The sequence below is a fragment of the Nymphalis io genome, chromosome 26 (genome assembly GCF_905147045.1).
Source record: "Nymphalis io chromosome 26, ilAglIoxx1.1, whole genome shotgun sequence".
Classification (NCBI taxonomy): Eukaryota; Metazoa; Arthropoda; class Insecta; order Lepidoptera; family Nymphalidae; genus Nymphalis; species Nymphalis io.
Genome location: NC_065913.1, coordinates 8106235 through 8132476, shown reverse-complemented (window position 1 = coordinate 8132476; position 26242 = coordinate 8106235). Strand labels below are relative to the sequence as shown.

Sequence of the window (26242 nt, the reverse complement as noted above, 5' to 3'; positions counted from 1 at the left end):
GCTTTTAGCATTGGAATTAAAAGATTTAATAATAAACTTCAGTGTCTCTCGCTGTTACTCTTTAGCTCTGAGACGTTTCCCGAAACAGCTTTACTTGTATTTTAGTTTTATTATATTATCTGTATTTAATTATTTTTTTTAAATTAAATCTCAAATGTCCAGAAACTTGTCAAGGTTTACGTCTTCGTAAGGAATCAAAGAAAATCCCTGAGTGTAATTATTATCATTTATTTATACAATGAATTTTGTTATTTACAGATTTTTCACGCTCAAAGTCCGACATAGATTTCAATCTTAAATTGTAACATTTATTGCGATGAATATTCAGATATCAATCATAATAATATCTATTGTTTCATAAAACTATAACAATCTCATTTGTTTTTCGAAACTCGACGTTTTGTGCGCGTGCGCATGTCAACCGTCACTGTGACAGATGGTTGCCCGCGAAAATGGACGGTTTCGCGCCTATCATAGCTCAACACAAATCACATGATCTATTTTGTAAATAGCTTTATTATACGCTGCTGATTTCTATTCTTATTTAAAATATAACATTACCTTAATAAATTAAGTATTATTTCGAACAAACTACAAGCTTTGTACTAACCGCAGAACAATATCAATAAGAATAAACAATTAAACGCCATTGAGACGTAACCGCAGGCCTTGGTAAGGTCAGCTAAAAACAATGTCATTACGTTTTTTTTAATGGAAAAAAAATTGAGCATAATTACGTCAGCTTAAACTATAGTTAGTCTATTGTCTGTATTTTCCGGTGTTTTCGTGAAAAAAATAATTAACAAATGTTTTGGATACACGATATTTTTTTGTGTATTAAAAATAATATTAAGTAAAGTAACGGCCTTTAGATGTAAAGGCCTCAAATAGAGGGTTTGAAAACACAAGACAGAATATCCACAAATATACATAATTCGGGCGTGGTTTTTATTTCCACCCAGGACAGACATTTGAGTGCATGAACATGTCTGTTTGTCTGTATGAGCCTGGGTGTAATTATCTACATAAGTATGTATTTACAAAAAAAGAAAAATTGTATATGTACTGTATCAGTTGACTGGTTTCCATAGTACTAGCTCTGCTTAGTTAGGGATCAGATGGCCGTGTGTGAATAATGTCCCAGGATATATATATTTATATATTTGTTCATATATAAATTTATTCATAATACATTTTCTCGTTTATTTTATCCCTTAATAACCGCGCTACGTCTTGAGGTATCGGAATTAATATAACCGCAACCTTTATGACATTGTTATTGAATGCTTGTTATAAAAATATATTGCAGTCAGGGTACAGACGATCTAATGAAAAGAAAACGTGGATTATAAATGAAGATAGCGGCTAAATATTAGGCTTGAGTGGATAAATCTTTGTAAGGAAAATTTAATGTAACTTATTGTATTTGTCGTTAATGCCAGATAGTTGAATTAGCTTTTTTTTATTGAATAGGTAGGCGGACGAGTATATCTAGCTAATGATGAGTGAAGTGGTCACCAACGACCATAGACTCTAGCATTGTAAGAAATATTAACCATCGCTTGCATCGCCAATGCGCCACCAATCATGAAAACTAAGATGTTATGTCCCTTGTGCCTGTTATTACACTGGCTCATTCACCCTTCAAACCAACCTTCCCCTGGCTAATTAAAAATTGCTCTCATAGGTAATTACAGGGAGAGGGACTTGGAGTAAATACCATTGTTTAAAATAATTACTTTTGTTTATGGAATACTCCCTACCCGTTCTGACAGCATCCAAATATGGGTTGAACCCAGTAACATTAACAAATATATATTAAAGCAAACATTACAATTAAGAAGGATTTGAGAAGGATTTTTTTAAGATCTATGTTTCAATTGTATTCAAAAGATTTAAAAAATATACCAAATTCTAGTGAAATAAACGATCAGACGGTGAAAAAAGCAAAAGAATGATTAAAGATAAAAAATTCGAATATATTTAATGAGAAATTGCTAAACATATTTCGATTGTAAAAATTAATTTAATTTTACGAAAATAATCGCGCTTTCGCATACCGTCTTATATGATTGCGAAATGTTTTATACAGAGCGTGAAAAAATTTGACCAACGAATCAAATACACAAAATGCTATTACAAAACGATTGTCTATGTTTTGAACTTAAACGTTACTTAAGATTACAAATAAGTATTCAAATTTTTAGTTATTTTGTAATCATTGCGTGATATGAGCATTTAATTGTTCGCTAATAAGTCGGAACTATTTATATAATATAATATAGTAATAAAATAGTGTTACATCTGTTAATAAAAAAAAAAAAAAAAATTTTTATCGATATATATAAAAAAAACAGCCTGGAGAAGTTTCACCGCTGAGCAAAGGCTTCTAAAGAGGTTTGGGCATATTCCACAACGCTGCTTCAATTTTTTTTTTTTTTTTAATAATTTAGCTAGGCTAAGGAGCATATGGGTCACTGATGATAAGTGGTCATCAATATAGATATTGGCATTGTAAGAAATGTTAACCCCCAATGAGCCCCCAACCTTGGTAACTTAGATGTTATGTCCCTTGTGCCTGTAATTACACTGGCTCACTCACCTTTCAAATCGGAACACAAAAATACCAAGTACTGCTTGTTTTCGGGAGAGATGAGTCTGATGAGTGGGTGGTACCTACCCAGACGAGCTTGTACAAAGCCGTACCACCAGACAATGCGGCTTAGTGGACACAGATGTGAAAATTTCATCTGACATATGCAGGCTTTAAGACTTAGTAACGCTTGCGCGGGTTTAGAGATTGATTACGTAGCTTTTTTGGCTGAATTTCAAATCTGACTAATATTATATTATCAATGTGAATGTAACTCTATCTGTTGTTTGCTTAATCACATAAATATGTTGGTTACTCAAGCGATCGTAATGAAATTTAACGTACAAATAACGGGATTTATAAAAGTAAAAAAATAACACCGATCGAATCGCAAAAAACCTTATTAATAATAATTCCAGGCGAATATACAGGCAACATTACATTTGAACATTAAACTATATAAATAGCTTTTTTATCTTGCACTATATCCTCTTTTGTTTATTTCGTTATTTTTTAGGCTTATAATATAATTTCAACGGCTAGTGCAACCGCATAAAGTATACCGTGAGACGCCAGGATGCTTAACTAAGTGTAATCGATAGTGACTTAACCTACATATTAGGCTTACTAGGAATTAGGTGATTAATTAACAGTACTAAGTAATGCTTACTGGATACATAAACAAGCGTGGCGCCACCGAGAATGTATAAGTTAGATCTTGAATGAGACGAGAGTGTGACACCTTTAGTGGCCGATTCAACCAAAATCGTTATAGAACATTTGAGGAATGTAATATGAATTTGTATAATGGCGTATTACTACTTGGTAGCGATAGATGGTGTTGATTGAATCTGTCGTATTTCTAAATCACGCTGTCTAGATTCGCTACTAATATATATAGTGTGGAAGTGATTTTCCTAAGGTTATTAAAAAATTATAAGTTAGGGAACAGCGGAAAGCAATTCCTTTGTTTCATTTACCGTTTGATCCTCAATATTGGATCGGCCGTCGGCGTAAACAGATATTGTTTGTTTCTTGCTTTTTTTATCGTTAACACTCAATGTGTATTTGCCTATTTATGTATACGTACATATATAGTATATAGTATTAGAACCACAGGTGGTCAAAATTGTTTAAGGAGAAGATTACATAGTTTTTTTTATTATACACGTGTCGGATTTTAGCCTACGTTCATTCGCAATCACAAAGCTTTTTTCAGACAGACCAGCAAATAGACCGTAAGTTAAAAACACTTCATTAAGATTTTGAAAGTGCATTTGTGATGCAAAAGACTAAATGTTAATATATACATTCATAAAACAGTATTTTAAACTAAAAAGATACGTACAGAAATAATGAATATGTATTTGAATGTTCATAATACAAGATTATACATAAAGTTGATAAGAGATCGCGGAGTTAGTATTTGTTAATTATTGGACAGGATATATTAATCTAATTGTATTTTATTAACATACATATTTTATTTAATGGCGGAAAATAATTATAAGTTCTTACTGAGTTGCCTTGTAACGATACGATTCTAGATTCAATTCTAATCCAACTTTGACTATTCTATATTTTTTCGGATCGGAACCCAACCCATATAATGTTAACATATACCGATATGTCAAAACCAACTTAATTGATAACATTTATAAAAATAGGCGATAATTAAATTAAAGAATAGATAAACGGCAACGATTACGCTTCGATTCAGTTGCGATAAAATGGCCATTTTCAGTCCCCTGCTAATAAAGTATTTTTTGATTTTGAATTTTTACTCGAGCTTGATTGTTCTTCTCGTACGCTGAAAAATGAGCTACGTGTAACTACGAGACAAATATATACTAATATAAAGAGCTGTAATTTATCTATTAATGATCAATTTATTTATGATTTTGATCGATTTCGGCCACGGCGGCCATTTTTAAAGGAGACTAGCCTACTATAACATATTGTGCATAATTGTTTGCACAAACACAGGTGCGCATTCCATTCCTTCACTGACCGGATAGGTGACTCGCTCTTCGAGGTGTACTTTCAACATTCAAACTCCGGGCTACTACTGGTAATGATTCAAAGTAAACCCAATAACTTTTTATCGGCCCTAGATTTTGAACCCAGGATCTGCTTATATACTAGACCAAGAAGGCAGTCTAGGTATATAGTAATGAGAAACGCTATACAATATTGCTAGGAACGTTAAACGAGGGTGAAACCGCGCGAAGCAGTTATTATTATATTATATTCATTAACAAAAGAATATGAATCGTATTTACGAACGATAGATTTTTATCTTAAAAAGTATAAAACACCTTCAGGGCTATTTTTTTGTAACGGACATAATAAATATTGTTGTGTAAAGCTTTGTATTTACAATCTGAGGCATAACGTAGCAAGAAACGTCCTCTAGCGATAAAACATTTTTATGTATTACCTAGTCCTTGGTCTATACTATATCTTGGTATTTTCTTTGCGTTGTTTAGACCAAATTAATTATTTGCCTCGTTGGTCTAGTGGCTAGATGTAAGGTCGCGGACACGGAGATCCTTGGTTAAATTCCCAGGTCGGGCCAATAAAATTTATTGGGATTTGCTGTGAGAAAATATTCAGTAGGTTCAAACTCGGGCAACCATCACTGAGTTTTTATGTGCTTAATTTGTGTTTATAATTCATTTCGCGCTTGACGGTGAAGGAAAACATCGTGAGGAAACCTTCATGTGTCTAATTTCACTGAAATTCTACCACATTTTTTTTTTTTTTTATAGAATAGGAAGGTGGACGAGCATATGGACCACCTGATGGTAAGTGGTCACCAAACGCTCTTAGACATTGGCATTGTAAGAAATGTCAACCATCGCTTATAGCCAATGCGCCACCAACCTTGGGAACTAAGATTTTATGTCCCTTGTGCCTGTAATTACACTGGCTCACTCAACCTTCAAACCGGAACACAACAATATCAAGTATTGCTGTTTTGCGGTAGAATATCTGATGAGTGGGTGGTACCTACCCAGACGAGCTTGCACAAAGCCCTACCACCAGTAAAAACATGTATGTTTCACCAACCCACATTGAAGCAGCGTGGTGGAATAAACTCTAAACCTTCTCCTTAAAAAAGAAGATGAGGCCTTAGACCAGTAGGATATTCACAGGCTGTTACTTACTTACTTTGTTACCCTTCAAATATAAGTAGAGGTCGAGTCGAGAGGAAGATATATTGATATAGCGTACATGTGTATACCCAAGCATAAGGGCACTGTTTATTCCCGGCACGACAAGAAATATTTAAACGCAGGATGAATGGGTTTCTGTGCTTCCCAACTTCCAGAATCCAAGCTGCTTTTAAGAATAATATTATGATAGATAAAGACTTTTTGCTGCAACTTGAAATTTAAATCCAAACAAACAAACAAAGATAGATGATCTTGATTACGTGTTTTCCGTAATAATTCGTCTTTTCTTGTGTATGCATTAAATTAATATTAATAAATAAAATTTCATATTTATCACTAATTATATGAGCATAATTAACAACAAATATACAAATTAAAAGATCGGAATTAATCCTGGTGTTTGTCTGACCACACGTCGACATAAAAAGGTTAAAGGCGGAATATATTTGAATACTGTTAAAAAAAACAATCATTTTCTTAATTTAAACTTAACCGTTGTATTTTTATGCCAATGTCATATACTTTTATTTTAGTTTGAATAAAAATGAGTGTTACCGGTCTCTGTGGGTGGCACTCCTTATTGAGATGTTCTGTGCAACCATTAAAAATATATTACTTTATATTGATGGAACCTTCGAACGTTCATTTAAGTATTGTTATTTTAAGCATTGACGAGCCGGTTGGCGTGGTTGGTAGATACTTGCCTTTCACGTGGGTTCGATTCCCACCCAGGACAGACATTTGTGTGCATGAACATGTCTGTTTGTCCTGAGTCTGGGTGTAATTATCTATATAAGTATGTATTTACGAAAGAAAAGTAGTATATGTAGTACATCAGTTGTCTGGTTTCCACAGCACAAGCTCTATATGAACTTAATTTGGGATCAGATGGCCGCGTGTGAAAAATGACCAAGAATATTATTATTATTATTTTGTGTTATATATTTAAGCATAGATAATAGCTACGAACAGTATTTAAAACAAAAGTATAGTGTTGTCGTTTTAAGATAACAAATAACAAGATGAACAATGTCCGGAACATGTGATTCTTAACCGAAGACTGCGAGTTCAAACCCGGGCGAGCCACTGATTTTTCTTGTTTAATTTCTATATATAATTTGATGATGAATTCTGCCACATATCTCGCAAGATAAAAAACCTGCTCCAGAGGAGAATACCCCTTTGCTCAATATTAGGACATAATTAAAATATGTTAAAAAATCGGCCTTACTATATGAAGTCGGGATAAAACGCTGCTGGGTGAAGTTAGGATAGGATGCGAATGTTGATGATAAATTACATAATTAAATGACAATTTTTTTAATCATTACATTACGAAAACATTCAACAATATTATGAAACAAGAACCGCGTTTTGTGATTGTGGTTATCGATGACGAAAACGTAACGTTAATATAAAAACTTACTTTGTCACGTTTGATCGATTTGAAATTTTAACTTTTGTTATATTATCTGTGTGCTTAAAATCATTGTTTGAGATTTAACTACAGAATTTATATCTGTTGTATTACTATTTATTTATATAATATTTTTATTCAATACATAAAAAACAATCACTTAGATTAGATTACGTCGAGATGACCCTGTGGTTTTAATCCCGTCACGGCGGGACCATTGAATATTTTCTTTGGAACATAACATTTGGAATATTCAGTTATAAGGGAAGAATCCCGTTAAAATGTTTTAGTATTAATTGAAATGTTTTTTTTTTTTTAATTTGAGTTGTTTCCCAAGAAAAGTAACTGATAGATTTATTTATTTTATTATTTTATTTTTGGAAAACACACAATTTTGGTTCTAATTATAGAACGTCATTATTGAATTGCATATACCCATTAATTTTCCACTAAAATACATAACCATTTTGTTTATTTATAAACTTATTCGTACTGTTATATTGTATTGTAATTATTTCTTAATTTCAATTTGCAAACCTATTAGTAGCCTTTCACAAGTAAGGTATGTCATAGAATACGGGGGCGTTATACCAATTTTTTGCAATTTAATTTAATTGTGCAATTACATTATCATTAAAAAAACATAGTGTTTGTTATTTTGAAATATCTATAATCATAACATAACATAAACTGCCTCGTTGGTCTAAGGCCGCAGACCCGTATGTCCTGGGTTCAATTCCCAGGTCGGGCCAATAAAAGTTATTGGGTTTTTCTGTCAGAAAATTCTCAGTTGCAGCCCGGAGTCTGGAAGTTGGAAGTGCGTTCACTCCCGTGCCTCGGAAAGCACCCAAAGCCGTTGGTCCTGAGCCTGCACTCTTTCCGGTCGTGTCGGATTGCCGTCCCATCGGATTATGAGAGTTAGTGAATAGAGAATGCACTTGTGTTTGCGCACACACTTGTGCACTATAATATCTCCTGCATAGTTGGCTAGTCTCTCTTGATTGGCCGCCGTGGCCGAAATCGGTCTGGACGACATTATTATTATTATTAATTATAATATATTGATAATAATTGATAACATATTAATTTGCTTCGTAATTAAAAATTAATATTAAGACGACGGTTTCAGTTTTCGCTAAGAGAATCGAAATTGCTATTCAAAGGGGAAATGCTGCTAATATTCTTGCCACCATACCACGCGGTCATGATTTGTTCAGCACTAATTTGGAATTTAGACTTGTATATACTTATTTAAGTTCTCAATATTAATTATTCTTATATACACATAAAAAATAGATAGAAAATGAAAGGGAAGTGGAATAAAAACTTCATTTTAAAATATTACTATGTATTTTGTAAACGTGTGCTCGTGTTTGTATGTTTGTGTTTGTTACTCAATTACGAACGGTACGAGTACGTATTATAATAAAATTCGATATAGAAGTTCATCATATTACAATGCGAAATTTACGCCGAGTGAAGCCGCTGGTTAAGATCTAGTTTAAAATATCAACTTCAAGTCTAGCTGGTTTTTAATCTTGCGAAAAAACACAATGGTACGTGTATAAATATGCACATAATAAATTAACTAGCTTGAACGCCCTTGATCCGTACGAAAAATGTATACAATAATTTTTATTTACTTTAAATTACTCCTTCGTTGCAATTACCGTTATAACAAAAAACTTAAATTGTTATTACAAATATGCGCAAGAGTGCTTAAGAAATCTTTAATTATCATTTTAAGAAACTAAATTAAACTAACTGTCTCATATATTATTAATTACGTTTATACTGAAACTTTCGTTTTAGAACAGACCTGAGTATTATTAAATAAATTTTCGACCGACTCTCATGATTCAAACACGGGAATTAATCATTGATATTAATACGTAAAATATTATTATTAAAATGATATATACAGAGTTTTTTGCCGGTTCTACTCGGTATGTACATACGAAACCTGTGTTTCAATTTGTCTTTTAAAATGACCATTTAAAGGTACTTAGAGTGTAATTAAATAAAGTATATTTTGAGTATACTTATCATTTAAAATCAATATGATATGAGTTCTGGCTAATAATACTGAATATATGTTTTTCAAAGATGAAATGTTACTTTTATCTCTTTAAATAGAACATTAATATAAATTGAATATTTTATTATATATATCAGAAATAAATATACCTTGAACATAAAGCAGTACAAGAAGATATCAGTTTTCTATTGAAAATTTAAAATCTATGTTAAAGTTTACTTACGGCGATTTAGAGGCTGCTCTTCCCTTCTCACCGCCAGCCGACAACACTTTAAAGGCTTCACCACTGTTTGTCTTAACACGGATCGTCCTTTTCGCGGAACTCGGGGCACTTTTCACTTCGAAACTATCCGCTATACTCCGCACTGTCCCTTTGCTTATCCCAGACTCATATTTAGTCCTCGATGATAGATCGAAGTATCTATCCTGCGCGTGGATCAGCTGCGTCACCGTGAACGCTGTGTCCTGTTTCTTTAGATCGATTTTCGGTCCGAATAGATCGTCTCGTTCGAAAAATCGATCATCTTCTATGTCTTTTGATGGCGATATGTCGTATCGAGAGTCGATGGTGATATCCAGCACTGGGTCGTCCAGACGGAGAGGTCGTTCCGTAGCGAACGCGTACGGCGTGTTCGCGAGCTCCTCTTCAAAGCTGTTGTATCTGCTTCGGAACAGTGACTGGCTCTCCCCTCCATCTTCGTACTTCCCCCCGAATATGTCGTACTGTCCGAAGCGTTTGTTGATCGTATCGAACTTCGGATCGGATATTTGTTTGTCGACGGGACTTGCGGACGGGCTCATGTCGATGTGGAGTATACCGTTCTCGTCGGTGTATTTTAATTTTAGCGCCATTTTTACATTTTCTTAATTCTTACCTGAAAAAAGAAAGTATTTTATAAAATTTGGAATACTTTGTGTTTTTTTAAATATATTTCATTAATATAAATCATTCAATTTTCATTTTGCATTTGAATATTGAAATAAAGTTTATACTTTGATATTATTAATGAAATTCATGATATCTTAAAATAATAAAAAAATATATAAATTTTAGATATTAATGGTAACATACGTAATTCGTAAAGTATGTTTTTTATAAATAAATTCAAGGATTCGAACCCACGCTATCATAGATAATATCGTACATATTAATGTGCAGTTTTATGTATTTTACCTTTAGGATCAACATACAATCTGTGTAATTTTTTGAGAGTTAATACTGACTGCTTCGTTTGTCGTTAAACGTATATTCGTAATTATTTCCTATGAATAATTAAAAAATTAGCTGTTAACAATAAAATATATTACACTGTAGATAATTCTTTCTCAAATACGATGTTAAATAGAATATTTTTGCAATTATTTCTAATCAAAGCAGCAATTGAAATTTTCTTTCCTTGACACATATTGAATACTAAGCAAACCCGCGGATTCGCCAGCGTTAATATAAATTTGTCACCAAAATACTTTAGAATTAATTTTAAAAGCCATCTCATCAACGTACATTATGCCTATTTGGATTATTGTACATAAACAACATATAAATTATTAGGTAATTGGATCAATCTGGACTAAAAAAGATATTGATTTTGTTTTGATAACTCGTAAATATCCATTTTAACTTAGAAAGTTATTTTGAAACTGCAGATATATATTTCAATTTATTTATTTGTACAGATAAATATTCGTTTTGAAGATTTAATTAAACACAGCATCAAATACAAAGCCATGGTGCAGTGGCTTCAGTTTAGAACACGCGATCTTCACTTTAGAACCCAGCAGGCAACAGTGAGTTTCATCGGTTTAATTTGTGTTTATAATTCATCTCGTGTTCGACGATAAAGGAATATTGAAACAAACTTGCATGTGCTGGAGAGAATTCTGCCACATGTGTATTGGAATAAGTTCCAAGCCATCTTGTCAAGAGGATATGAGTTTAGACCAGTAGTGCGACGTTTACGGGATATTTATTTATTTTGTAAGCAAACAGACAGTATTATTACATGAATGAAAATATTAAACCCAACTATTTAAAAAAAGAAATACACAATACACCAGTGAAATTATAAAAAATAAATAGCAAATTAAATAAGAAAAAAAAGAGAGAGAAGGAGACAATAAGATAATAATAAATATTTAAAACACAATTACTACTATATATAAAATTAAATATATAATAAAATTAATAACGGCTCCCATTCATTAAAATATTCACAACATTAAATTTAATATTATTAAGAGAAGATAAAATATATAATTATTTACATTAATAATGGAATTTTTGGTTTCGTTGCGGAAACATAAAAAGTTTTATAATTGTTAAAGTATTAAATATATTCAATATATATACTGTTCAGTATATACTTCCCTCCAATCCGATTCAATGCTAGCAATTATGAACTGTCATTCAGTATTATTGAAATTGCTTGTTAGATATTTGAATAAAGCGCGTTTTTATCGCGTTAAACGTCAGACACTACTCCGTTGGCCAAAGTGTGATGTTAAACAACCTATGACCTTCGTCAAGTATTGGGCTATCAAATGCAAATATTTTTCCCAATTAGACTAGCAGTTGCAGGGATTAGCGTGCTCAAACAGAACAACAAACAAACCTATAAACTTGATTATGTTAGTCTAGGTTTTGATGTCAAACCTATTTCGTTTCAAATGAATTCTATGTAGTACAAATGATGAAATTGTAATTTAAAGAATAACAACATGTCAATTTCAATGTAAAAAAAAAAATACATTGAGTACTATTATTGCAGACCATGGTATCGAGTTCCATCGCACCAGTGGTAGCCTTGGTCGTCACGCGTTTGAAAACTTAACACTTCATTGCTTTTGAGAAAAAAAATATCAAGTACATTCAAACGGTCTCGATTTAGATTGTTATTAATAATACATTTTTTAATTTGTCACTGAGCTGTTGTAAAATCTATATAACGATGTCCCACGGCTGAGCATTGGCCTCGTTCTCGCGATTGAAGATGATGATGGAGTTAATTCCACCACGCTGCTCTGATGCAGACTATCATCCATCAGCTACAGGTTTTCCACGATGTTTTCCTTCATTACTAAGGTCTAGATCCCGCGACCTTCGGTTAAAATTCACGTCTCCTTTCCAGTCCTCCTCTTGAGCCATCTCGCAATTGGTGCAAAATTTAATAATCAATTACTCTGTATAAAATTATATAGAATCATATATAATGATAAAAAACGTGTGTTTTCGTTGATTTTCATGAGAGTTATATAAATTTAATTATATTTAATTATATAGTTATAGAAATAAGCTCCATACCGTCTCCTCAAATAAGGAGAGGACGCATTAGCCCAGCAGTGGGACATTCACAGGGTGTTACTGTATATATAGTTAAAAGGTGCTGAAATAATAATGAAAACTAACGGAGTTTCTTGTCGGTTCTGTTTTATATAAATTACATTTTAAGCAACCGCTTAATTAACACGACAATAGTACAAAGCTATTTAAAATACTGTTTAAAGCCTATTTGAATTATACATTACATTGATTTTTGTTGTCGAAACTGTTTTAGTTTAATCACTTCTACAATAACGCTTATATTTAGGGTGTAATTATCTATATAAGTATGTATTTACAATAGAAAAGTAGTATATGTTGTATATCAGTTGTCTGGTTTCCATAGCACAAGCTTTGTACAAGCTTAATTTGGGAAGATGGCCGTGTGTGAAAAATGTCCCAGGATATTATTATTATTTATATAAGCATTAGAACCTGAATTTTATTTAATGTTTTTTGTACGTCATGTACGTCAGTAATTTTAATGTTTTTACGAACATACATCACATTATCAAATATGTATTGAGAAGCGATTGTGAAAATTTTAATTTATTTATATTTATTTGTTCAAGAAACGTAAGGGCCCAGATTATAAGTCCAGATTATCCCGCATACCTCTTCAACACCCCTTCAGGTATGCATTATAATTATAAACATCGACTTAACTTAAATCATACAACTATATTATTATATTACAATAAGTTATTATTAATGACAAGTCACGGATATGAAATTGTTTCTTTTTATGGGATAATTTTAACACAAATACCATGGTTTTGTTAGTACAAGCCCGCAGGGATAGGGCGTGGCGTGTTTGTTAGCGATGATTATATTTAATAGAATCAGTAACCGCCTGTTAATGTCCCACTTCTGGGCTAAAGCCTCCTCTCCCTTTTGAGGAGAAGGATTGGAGCTTATTCCACCACGCTGCTCCAATGCGGGTTGGTAGAATAGACATGTGGCATAATTTCAACGAAATTAGACACATGCAGGTTTCCTCACGATGTTTTCCTTCACCGTCAAGCACGAGATGAATTATATACACAAATTAAACACATGAAAATTCAATGGTGCTAGCCCGAGTTTGAACCCACGATCGTCGGTTAAAATTCACGCGTTCTAACCACTAGGCCATCTCGGCTTTTTAGTAGAAACAAGTATGTAGAAAGGTATATAATTATAAATAATAATATTTTTATTAATTATATTTTGCAAATACTACGTGTATTTATTATACACATGCAGTAGTATGCAATCGACGACGACGTCGTGCAATTAAGCACGTTCTCTTCGGATCCTACGCGCCAATTGAATAACCTTAAGCATGATTAGACGTTACACGCTTGGCGTGGATAGCGCGCAGGTTCGTGTCTTCGAATAGACCGACGAGGTAAGCTTCGCTAGCTTCTTGCAGAACCATAATATAGTATGTATTTTAATAATAATAATAAAATTATATAGATAAAATCTGTTATAGATTAATAAAAAAAACTAATTGGTCAGGTATTCCTACATCCGCATGGAATCCTGTTGGATTCCTCGGAGCCCACTTCATGAACCACTGCATTTATTTATGTTTATTCTACTTGATGGTGAGTAATACTGTTACTGTATTTAAAGCATTAAAATTTATATATATAATATGCCTTATAAATAATAATAGCAATATATTGTTTTTGTGATCATATTATGGAGACTTGTGGTGGAGACCCTCTATTGGAATAACAACTCCGAAGTCCGCGTAGTACGGCTTATTATAAGAACGTAATTAAGGTTACAAATTCAAGTATGCGAGTACATCTCTAAATACGACGCCAGCAAACTATCCCCAACCAGGTGAAAGTAGCAGATAGCAATCGTAGTTAGAAGCTGAGCGACCATCTGCTCATCTGGTGGTAGGATGCTAACATCCGCCTGGCTTGTTACCACCGTACGCATGGTGAAAAACTCGTGAAGTGGCTTGCAGCCGCGTTTAGAGGTCAGCCAGCGTACAGCCAGAGCCCGAGCGAGTATTGCCGCGATGGGTGTTGGTCCAATTGGAGACGGCTGTTGAACCAATGCCGGGGGAAACTGTATTGACCTGCCGGTCAGGGAGACCCGAAGAAACGGCTGTTCCGCTGGCCGCCCGTAGCATAGTACAGGGGCCCGAGCGTGCCTAACCAGCCCGTGAGGCTGCCCCACCAGGCCACGCATAATCTCGGGGTGGACCGTCGTGCCGGTTGGTGACCGGCAGGTGGGGTCCCGGCGGCCACTTCCGGGGGGGTTCGGGGGCCCTTCCGTCCGGCGGGTCAGTGTATTTTTCCTTTTGGCAACCACTTGGGGAAACACGCCTCCACACTTTGCCCATCCCTATCGTGGCAATACATCGCTCGCTTCACGTCTCTTTTCCATTTCATTTTTCCCAAATGGCGCAACAAAAAAGAAATAACGGTCGTACAGCGGTGCACACCCCCACCATACCCTCGCTGTTTTAGGTCGAGTTCTCTAACATCCGAGGACTCCACACTAACCTCAACGCTGTCCACCACCATCTCGAGACAGCACGGCCAGCAATGTTGTTTCTCACGGAGACACAAATACTCCGTCCTGCCGATACCAGCTACCTTAATTATCCCGGCTACACGCTTGAAGAATCCTTCAAAGCGAAAGCCGGAGTATGCTTGTTCGTCAGGACGGATGTTTGCTGTCACCGACTGCGCTGCTTGGAGGACCCCTCCTTCTCCATGTTGGTGGTACGTGTGGACCTGGTTCGTCAGAGCCGAGTCTACGCGTGCCTCTACAGATCCCACAATGGTGACTTGGAGACAAGCCGATTATTTGACCATCTTAGTCGGGTGGCAGATGCTGCGCAAGAGCAATTTCCTAACGCGGAATTGGTGTTTTTGGGGGATTTTAATGCTCACCACGAATCCTGGTTGAAATCCCTCAAAACTGACCATGCTGGAAGGACTGCTCATGCTTTTGCTCTCACACATGACTTGACCCAACTGGTTGATCAGCCCACCAGGATCCCAGACATTGATGGGCAAGCACCTTCTCTACTGGACCTTCTGCTGACTTCTCACCCGGTGGAATATCAGGTTGTGGTTCAGGCTCCTCTTGGCTCTTCGGATCACAGCCTTATTTCTACCAGAGTACCACAGGCCAAGCTGCCGCCACTAGCGGTATGCAAACGTCGCGTTTGGCACTATAAGTCGGCGGATTGGGACGGTATGCGCGATTACTATGCGTCGGTCCCTTGGAAGGAACGTTGCTTCAGTGGGAATGACCCGACAGCTAGTGCCGCTGCTGTTGCTGGCGAGATCATGCTGGGAATGGAATACTACATTCCTAGCTCAGTTCTCGTCAGTAGAAGTACGCGTAACCGTTGGTTCACTCGTGAATGTGCCGATGCTGTATCATCTAAGCAGGCGGCATATCGCAAGTGGATCAACGGCTGTATTAGCGGGGCATCTAACATTGACTCACTGAAAGCAAACTATAATAAAAATTCCAAGTCCTGTAGAAAGGCATACACGAGAGCGGATGCACAGCGCATTGTACAGATTGGTCATGACCTTGTTTCGCATCCTAGGGGCTCCCGTAGCTTCTGGCGTCTGACCAAGTCTGTGCAAAACAATTTCTGCCAACCTTCGTTGCCACCGCTCAGAAATCCGGACGCATCGCTAGCTCACAGTCCGCAAGAGCAAGCTGATCTCCTGGCTAAACTCTTTGCCGACAATTCCGTCATCGATGATTGTAGTGCACTGCCACCTACAATACCTGCATGTGGCCATACGATGCCTGACATTAAAATTAGGCAACGTGATGTGCGTGCGGAGCTGCAATCACTTGATGTACGGAAAGCTAGCGGTCCCGATGGAATACCAGCCATAGTGCTGAAGAAGTGCGCAGCGGAGTTTTCTCCTGTGTTAACGCGCCTGTTCCAACTTTCTCTCTCTTCGGGAAATGTGCCGGAGGCTTGGAGAAGAGCTAATGTGCAAGCGGTTCCCAAAAAAGGGGATCGGTCTGACCCGGCAAATTATCGGCCAATAGCTATCACCTCAGTACTTTGTAAGGTGATGGAACGGATTCTAAACAACCAACTGATCCATTACCTAGAAGATCACTGTCTGATTAATGATCGTCAGTACGGGTTTCGACCAAAACGGTCCACAGGTGATCTTCTAGCGTACGTAACACACCTCTGGGGTGAAGCTATCGACAAGCATGGAGAATCGTTGGCTGTCAGCCTCGATATCTCCAAGGCTTTCGACAGGGTCTGGCACAGAAGTCTTCTCTCCAAGCTACCGGCATATGGTCTGCCTGCTCAGCTATGCACCTGGATTGCCAGCTTCCTACACAAGCGTAGCCTTCGTGTTTTAGTAGATGGTTGCGCTTCACAATTCTATGTAGTGAATGCTGGGGTCCCCTAGGGATCTGTGCTATCTCCCACACTCTTTCTTTTGCATATCAATGATATGCTCTCCCTTGGGAACATACATTGCTATGCAGATGATAGTACAGTGCATGGTGGATACCACGGACGCGCAGTGGCTGGGCGGGCGGAAACTGAGGAGAGGCGGGAGAATCTTGTCATTGAACTCGATAGGACGTTAGAGCTCATCGCCAAATGGGGCTCTGATAATCTTGTTGAGTTTAATGCCAAGAAAACACAGGTATGCGCTCTCACGGCGAAAAAGTCAACATTTTCCCCTCTTCCCTCCCTCTGTGGTACTCCGCTGGTGATGCAAAGCAAAATCGCCATGCTGGGGATTGACGTTCGCTGCGACCTTAGTCCAAGGGATTACATCGAGGCTGTTATAAAAACAGCTTCAAAGAAACTCGGAGTTCTGAACAAGGTGCGGCGCTTTTTCACGCCACAACAACTGTGCCTGCTGTACAAAACACAGGTACGGTCTTGCGTGGAATATTGCTCGCACCTTTGGAATGGCTCCGCTAAGTACCTACTTGAGGCCTTGGACCGGTTGCAGCGACGTGCCGTACGCCTTATTGGCGACGTAAAGGTCACAAACACCCTTGAACCTTTACAATTGCGTCGTGAGATAGCAGCACTGAGCACTTTCTATCGACTGTATCACGGCGAGTGCTCTGAGGAATTATTCTCTCTAATTCCTGCTTCCCCCTTCCTTCTTAAGTCCACGCGAGCTGGTTCTCGATGTCACCGCCTAACTGTGACATCAATTCCATCGCGAACAAAGAAATTTGGCAACTCCTTTCATTGTCGCACTTCCAAAAAATGGAATTCCTTACCAGCTCACGTGTTCCCCTCCTCTTACAACCCGGGTTCCTTCAAACGAGGCGTGAAGAGGCATCTTGCGGGCCGGCAAGGCGAAGGCGGCTAGTGCAGAATGATTTTCCCGTCTGTACTGGCCGTCGTCGCGTTTGGACTCTACTACCACTTACCATCAGGTGGAGTAGAGTCATTTGCCCTCCCGGCGAATATAAAAAAAAAGAAGAGATTATTTCTTTAGTAGCTTTTAAATAATGCCCCATCAGGTTTTGAAGCAATATTATGCAACTACCAAGGACCCTAAGAATTGATACTATATCATTTGTTTCAATTATATCTAAATAATTTATATTGGTTAGCGCGATTCAAAATACAGCTAGCGCCATCTAGCGACAAAAGGATTAACTAATCTACTAAGAACTATTAATGATTTTGAAGTGACGCTAAATTCTAGCTCTATTCTTTTTTACAATATTTCTCTATTAATATAATTAAACAAACCAACATGGGAAACATTATGAAACAGGCACATATTCTTTAAAAATTAAAGGACATTAATCGCTATCAATGTGGCTCCAATAGTCCACACAACGTTGGCATTCAAACATTAATTATAACAATACTTGCGTTACCACATAATATGAAAAATGCTAAGATTTTTTTTTTCATTAAATGAATAAATTATTTTCTCGTCACGGCATATTTGCATGCATTTGGGACTTTTGTATATTATTTTAGTGAAAAATTATTATTTTTCCATCAAAGGAAAAATATAAAAATGAACGTTTATTTTTACATATCGGCCGTCTAGTGCAAATTTTTTACTTATTCGATAGCGTTGACGTTAAGTGCTATGTATGGAAGGAAAACAGCGCCATCTGTTACAATAATCGGAATTGGATCTTGACGCACGCTTCTGATACAACCGCCAACAAATGGATGATTCAGATAAATCTTTTTGTTTATTAAATGAGAAACATGTTTGTAATCTGTGACACTAATTAAGTGAATCCTTTTGAAGGTTGCGCACCTAGCAGCCGCCAGCCTTTTTTTTAACGCTGGAAAAACGCGTTCCGCGTTTCCCCCACGGGAACAGTCCCTAAAATAAAGCCCTTGAATATTACACTTATAGCAAGGCCTATACCCTCAAGGAGGAAGAGCTTCTCGAGGAGGCTTGGAGCTACTCGCTACTCCAGTGCTCCAGGGTTGGTGGATTAGCATGTGATAAAATATAATCCGACATTTACAGGTGTCCTCACAATGTTTTTCACAGTACGAGATTGTTTTTAAAACTCTGATCAGCAAGATTTAAATCCGTGGTCTTCGGCTATTATTGACATGTTATGGAACAATAACGTGTATATCTGTCATAGGGTTTGTTTTGTATTGTTTTATTGTTACTATTCGTCTTTTCTCTTGGTTTATTTAACTATACACTGTTTACGTATTATGATTATTTTTTATACGGGATAAGAGGTATTCCAAACTTGAGCTTGTATTATGGAAACCAGACAACTGATATACTACTTTTCTTTTGTAAATACATACTTATATAGATAATTACACGCAGACTTACAAATAGATATGTTCACTCACACAAATGTCTGTTCTGGGTGGAAATCGAGCCCACAACCTTCGGCGTGAAAGGTATGTATCTACCAACCACACCAACAGCCCCGACAATTAGCTTTTACTGAGTTATATGACGTAGACCGTAGACACACGTAGCCTTGTCGCGGACTGCCAATACCATAAATCTCATCCCAATACCTTATGAAAGATATTGGGATATAAGATCATAGACAATTTGTTAGTTTTTAAAGATTTGTCACATTCCTAAGTATGTCACATTATAAGTTATGTAATGAAGTATCACAATTATACTTTCTTTACGTTTGTTAAAATCCAAACCAACTTTGTATACGTGTGTACGCTGAAGCTATAATGTAATTGAACGTGAAAAGTTGTAAATAATAAAATCTAACCTTGCGGCTAACGTTTGAAAAAGCGAGGACGTCCGTGGTAAATAACTAGTTTCTTATATTAATATGTATTTGAATAATGACCGAGTGTGGTTATATACACGTGTTAACGTTTAACGATAAGTTATTTTGCGAAGTATAGTCGGCAACACAGCCATTTTGTAGAAAACTGTAAGAAAAGCAAAGCAATTTTGTAGAACTGTAAAGAAATTTGACGTTAAATGCTTGATCCAATACTAAAATGTTAAAACCCGACTTACGATTAGTAATAGGTACGTTATTTTATGTGTCGTTTGAATATTATAATTATTGCGATTGATGTAATATGAAATTACAAGATCGAGTTATTTTTAACTTTTAATTTTGTGTAAACATCTTAGCACTCGTTACGGTAACTGAGAATTCGAGCATCTGACGAGTAACCGTAAGATTTCGAGCGTCAGATGACGTCAGCGTAAGATCAATTATTGTAAGTGCGTTAATGTGTGCGTGAGATCAGTACATGAGCTCAAATGTTTCCACATCAATTCTCGTGAGTATTTTGCATTACTTTTTTTTATGTTAGGAAGGTACACGAGCAAATACGAGTAAATTACTAAATTGAGGCACAAAAGACAACATCTCAGTTTCCCAAGGTTGGTGGAGCATCGATGATGTACGGTTAATATTTCTTACAGTGCCAATGTATGTAAGCGGTGGTGACATCTCACCATCAGGTTTTTCAGTCTGCCTGTCTATTTTTAATGAAAAATATATAAATATCACTTATATTCCAGTCACAGGAGAAGTAAACACCAATAAATAACTCTGACATCGAATTGACATATCATTGCAATTGACAATCTATGGTATTAATTATGGATTCGTGAAAAAATGGCGTTGTTATCGGAACTTTTGAAGTAGAATTAAAGTGGATATAAGATGTTAAAAGTAGTGTTGTATTATAAATATAGAGATATTCGTTTTGAACTGTTTGTATACTACAAACAGTATAATACATATGAGATATTATATGTATATAAGGTATATAAGATAGTATGTCCTTGTTTAGTTCAAGTAGTCAGTTTAAGTGATACAATAATCAGTTGAATATAAAGTCACCACAGAATGGAATATAAATTCTAACGAGAAAAACCGGCAAAAAACTCAGTAGTTACTCTTTATCTCAAATGAAGTACATAGTCAACTATATGTAATTATATTGTAAATGTAATTATAAAGAAGTAATTATATGTAATTATATTTCCAAAAGTGGTTATGCCTTTGGGTAGTGATAACCACTTGCGATTAATATATAGAGAAGTATATTTGACGTTGCTGCAATCCATAAAAATACACGCGTGGACATTTGATATATGTATGTAAAACAAACCTTTAACTCGTGCAATTAACACATTAAGCAACTTACGGCCTTACTAATTAACGTCGTTTATTGGGTGTGTGGTTAAACACCGTTAAACACCGTCTCTTTCTGTCATTATTGATATGCCATTCGAAAGAAGAAGACAACATTACGCTATAAACAAAATTAATAGGTGTTCTTATTTTTTGTGTTATGTTCCTCAGAGTTTTACAAACATCTAGAGATTTCATTTCATTTCTCAGGATGATACTTTCCTGCAGAACAGGAAATTTTGCATTCAATATTATCACCATGCTAAATGTAATTAAATTATAATATCATATATATAAATTCCGTACTGGTGATATCTTCGCATTTAATTTAATCCTGTATTATGACGATTCAAAAGTGCATAAGGGTCTGCTTCAATAAGATACAAATAAAAAAATAAAAAAGGCACTTATATATTTTTTTTAATTAAATTTACGTTACGTAATGTTTAATTTCAAATTAATTATGCATATACAATTTTATTTGAGACCTAATTTTATTCGTAAAATGACATATGTAAATGCGGCCTACTGTACGAAAGCAAATGTTCTACTCAAGGACCGCGGGTGTCCTTGTTCGAACGACTTTATCGCCGGTTCTATCCCTGATCTAAGCCAAGGTCGCCATTACCAATTCGTAATGGCGGACATTTGGGCTGGACATTATTTATAAAAAGGATATTTTTAGCTATATATTTCTACTGGGCATAAATATAAAACTTGAGCCAGTCTAGCCACATGCACAAGGGACGTAACATCCTAATTAGCAAGTAAGGTGTCACGCTGATGGGGGTGGTGATGACAATACCAAGTCACATACCAAGTCCACCGGCGAGTCTGCCAATATATTTTAATTCATTTTTTATGCCATAGGTAGGTGGATTAGCAAATAGACCACGTCATGTTAAGTGGTAACCACCGCCCATAGACATTGGCATGTGCATCGTCAATGCGCCATCAAGCTTGGGACCTAAGATATCATGTTCCTTGTGCCTGTAGTTACACTCACTCACCCTTCAAACCGGAACGCAAAAATACCAAGTATTGATGTTAGCGGTACAATACCTGATGAGTGTAGTAACCTACACCGACGAGCTTGCACGAAGCCCTACCACCAAGTAAAAAAAAAAAAGTATATAATTATAACAATGCCTTCTAAACCGATTTCGGCCACGGCGGCCAATCTCAAGAGAGATTAGCCAACTACGCAGGAGATATTATAGTGCACAAGTGTGTGCGCAAACACAGGTACACTCTCTATTCCCTTACTCTCATAATCCGATGGGACGGCAATCCGACATGACCGGAAAGAGTTCAGGCGCAGGACCAACGGCTTTACGTGCTTTCCGAGGCACGGGAGTGCACACACTTCCAACTTCCAGATTCCGGGATGCTACTGAGAATTTTCTGACAGAATAACCCAATATTTTTTTACTGGCCTGACCTGAGAATTGAACCCAGGACCTCCGGGTTTGCGGTCTTAGATCAAGCTACTAGACCAAAATATATGGAATCGATGGAACGAAAAGAATCTGATAGTTTTAGTTTTCCAACGTTACGTTGGGACTTGAAGTTTTTTTTATAGTTTTGCATGTGTTGTTCAAAATACAATGAAAAAGAATAAATACTATTTTTTCTTGCTTTCAAGATTAAATTTATATATTTTACATCAATTCGCATTTACTATAAGAAACACTAATCAAAATTATGGGTACAGTAGACTGAATGTATTATTGAATATAATTTATTTATTCTTACGTAAATAACTTCACATTATATAATGACAAAATACAGCTTGTATACAAAAGCCATAACCGAGAATGTTTAACGAAACACTGACAAGCGATACATTGACCACTTTATCACTTTACTAATTTTGTTTGTTCTACAATTAACTACAATAGAATAATTCGTGTTGACTATTATTCAATTCAACGACATTTTTACTATTTTCTAAAGGAATTGACAACAAGTACATCTCTACATTTTGCAGTTTTGTCAGTTCGTCGATTGGCGTGAAGAGGCACCTTGCGGGCCGGTAAGGGGGGCTAGTGCAGAACATTCTTCCCGACTGTACTGGCCGTCGTCGCATTTGGACTCTACCACCACTTACCATCAGGTGAAGTAGGGTCATTTGCTTTCCCGGCAAATATAAAAGAAAAGATTTATAGCACAGCTTCCCCTTAGTTAATAGAATGGGAGGATTATTAAGAAGAGACCCTCTCACAGTCTGGATTCAGACGACTCAATAGGATTGATAGGGGTCGAACCCTCTTAGCTGAAACGTTTCATCTCAGCCCTCCTAACAATGCCATGCATTCGCATTCTTTTAGTCATTAGATTAGATTATCTATTTATCATCGAGATTACCTTCGCCCACTGAATAGATGAGAGTATTTATCCGTGCAGTGACGGAGAAAGAATACATTTCACTGCCCCCCTCTTTCCCATGAGTATCGTAAGAGGCGACTAAGGGATATATGAGCGACCATCGGCTCATTCGGTGGTAGGATGCTAAACATCCGCCTGGTTTGTTACCACGGTACGCATGGTGAAAAACTCGTGAAGTAGCAGCTTGCAGCTGCGTTTCTATAGATAGAAATGGTCCATGATAGATGTTGGTCCAGTGGAGATGTCTGTTAAACCAATGCCGGGAGAAAATGGATTAACCTGCTGGACAGGGAGACCCGAAGAAACGGCTGTTCCGCTGGCCGCCCGTGGTAGAGTACAGGGGCCCGAGCGTGCCTAACCAGCTCGCGAGACTGCCCCATCATGCCACGCATAATCTCGGTGTGGACCGTCGCGTCATTAGGTGACCGGAAAGTCACCGGAGGGGTTCTTCCGGTGGGGTTCGGGGGCCCTCCCGTCCGGTGGGTCAGTGTACTTTCCCTTTTGCAACCACTTGGGGAAACACACCTCCACACTTTGCCCATCCCTATCGTGGCAATACGTCGCTCGCTTCACGTCTCTTTTCCATTGTTTTTACCAGCTAACGTGTTCCCCTTCTCTTATCCTCCTTTGATGGGAGTCGGGTGCTTTTCTGAAGGTTTACACTAATATATCTATTGCATAGATATCACGAGATTTTTTTTCTCTGAGGTGAGCAACAGAACATGCTGAGCAAAGAAGAGCAAAAGCAAAAATATATATATATATATATAATAATTTTCCTCCACATTTCTTACAATATTACTAAAATATTAGTGTCATTGGACAAATGTTAACATTTAACATCTGGAGCCTTTAACATCTGAAGATAAATTTAAACAAAAAAACATTTTAATACCACTTAAGATATCATAGAAATTGGACACTTATCATCTAGTAAATTAAGCAATCATCAAAAACATGATCACATCCAGAGTGACCCGAATGCACCTATAAAAGTAGGGTTTACAGGAGCCCTGACGTTTTCCAATTTCGTGTTCTTGCGCCATTACCGTCTGTGTTCATTAAAACTAAAACATAACTGTGTATAATATATTAATACATTTAGTTTATACATAAACTATAATTGGCTAAGTTCGAACTTAATGGATTTAGTTTAATAAACTAGTTTCCAAGTATAAGTTGACGACATCTAATTATAATTAGATTACTTCGGTATAAATTTACGTTTCATAATATGTTAATATAGTATATGTTAAATTGTATACTTGAATGAGCATTTAATGTGGTAGCTTCAATTTATATAATTCCAATATATAAAAAAGTAAATATTTTGAATATCACTAAGTATTGAATTATTCGATAGCCATTTTTTCTTTATAGAACTAATCGTATCAGGTTGATCAAAGTTCAAATGGCGTGCAGGTCAGTTAACTCGTACTACACTCTAGGCATGGTCGGTCGGTACTCTTTAGATTGGTTGCCAGCTAGGCGAAAGGCTGATTTATTCTTTACTGATTAGTGAAGCGGACCGCGTGTACAGTCATTGCAGGGGTTTTATGGGATAAAAATCTCAACACACAAGAGTTTCCTCCGGGTACCTTTGGAAAAAATGACCAAGAATGCAACAACTCCATATTATATAGCTTACCTAGCGATTTGATAGTAGAAAATACGATCCTATTGTCGTCCTCACTCCTAGCATAAAGATCATGCGTATGATATGATTACGTAACTTTGCCAGTAATTTGCTGTTGCACCGAATTGCATTTTTATAATATACAAAATTAAAATTAAAAAAAATACACATTACAAATTTAGAGCAAAAACACGCTGTCTAAAAGATTGTCCTGTGGCATTGTACCCAAGACGCTGGCACTATTGTCTCTCTGCACCGCTAGACCTCAGCCTTCGGGCTAAATAAGCGCCAGCTCATGGATCACCATAAGTGTGGACCAGTTTCTTAGAAAGATCTTTTATGTTTTTTTTTGTATCAGACGACCATGGACCTAATGTTTCAAAACCAAGCCCCGCAAATTCATATCCGTTGGATAAAAGTGAATATTTGCGGCGCTTGAGTATTTGAGCGGCTTCAGCGCCTGCATTGGCTTTACGAGACGTATTCTTGATATGAGATACTGCCAGCGTATCTACGCAAGTTGCATCCCACACAATCACATCCCATCGGATCTTTTGCCATCATCTCTGCATAAACCATTCGGTTCCAAAGTAGCAGGGATCGATTCTGTGGCAAAAACCCGACGAAGTATGTCATTAAGAGATCCATGGCGATATGCACGGCCAGCGCTTTGGCGGCAGCTAAGTCCATGGCGTCCGAAATGATCCACTCGGGTACCACAGGGACATGTGTGAGGCTCGCACACCTTTAAACCTAAGCGAAGGCATACGGCGATGGGTATCGTTGCCCGATCAAGTACTGTCTCTAGATTTTTAAAAGGGAGAGCCTGAAGCCAGTGGCCTGACTCTCTTTCAGATACAACTTGCAGTCTTGCACGGTCTGTATCTGAAGTACACTGGGACGGAAGCAAATTGTGTGTAAGCTTAATACGGGGTGAATCCCAGTGCTTCTGACAAGCTATATCTGAGGGAAATACTTCATCAGGGCAAGAAACACTCCAAGCTGTCTTAGCCTCCGCAAGATCCTTCACTACAACATCAGTCAAACTTGGAAAGCTTAATA

At 36.7% G+C, this 26242-nt stretch overlaps 1 protein-coding gene across 1 annotated transcript in view; it reads right to left on the bottom strand.

Annotated features, from left to right (window-relative positions):
- The window catches only part of LOC126778425 (protein stum), a 42009-nt gene extending 31930 nt beyond the window's left edge, over window positions 1–10079 (bottom strand). The window contains exon 1 of the mRNA XM_050501935.1: window positions 9451–10079. Within this exon, the coding sequence (XP_050357892.1) occupies window positions 9451–10079 (629 nt within the window). The remainder of the gene's footprint in view (window positions 1–9450) is intronic.
- Between the last annotated feature and the right edge of the window lie 16163 nt (window positions 10080–26242).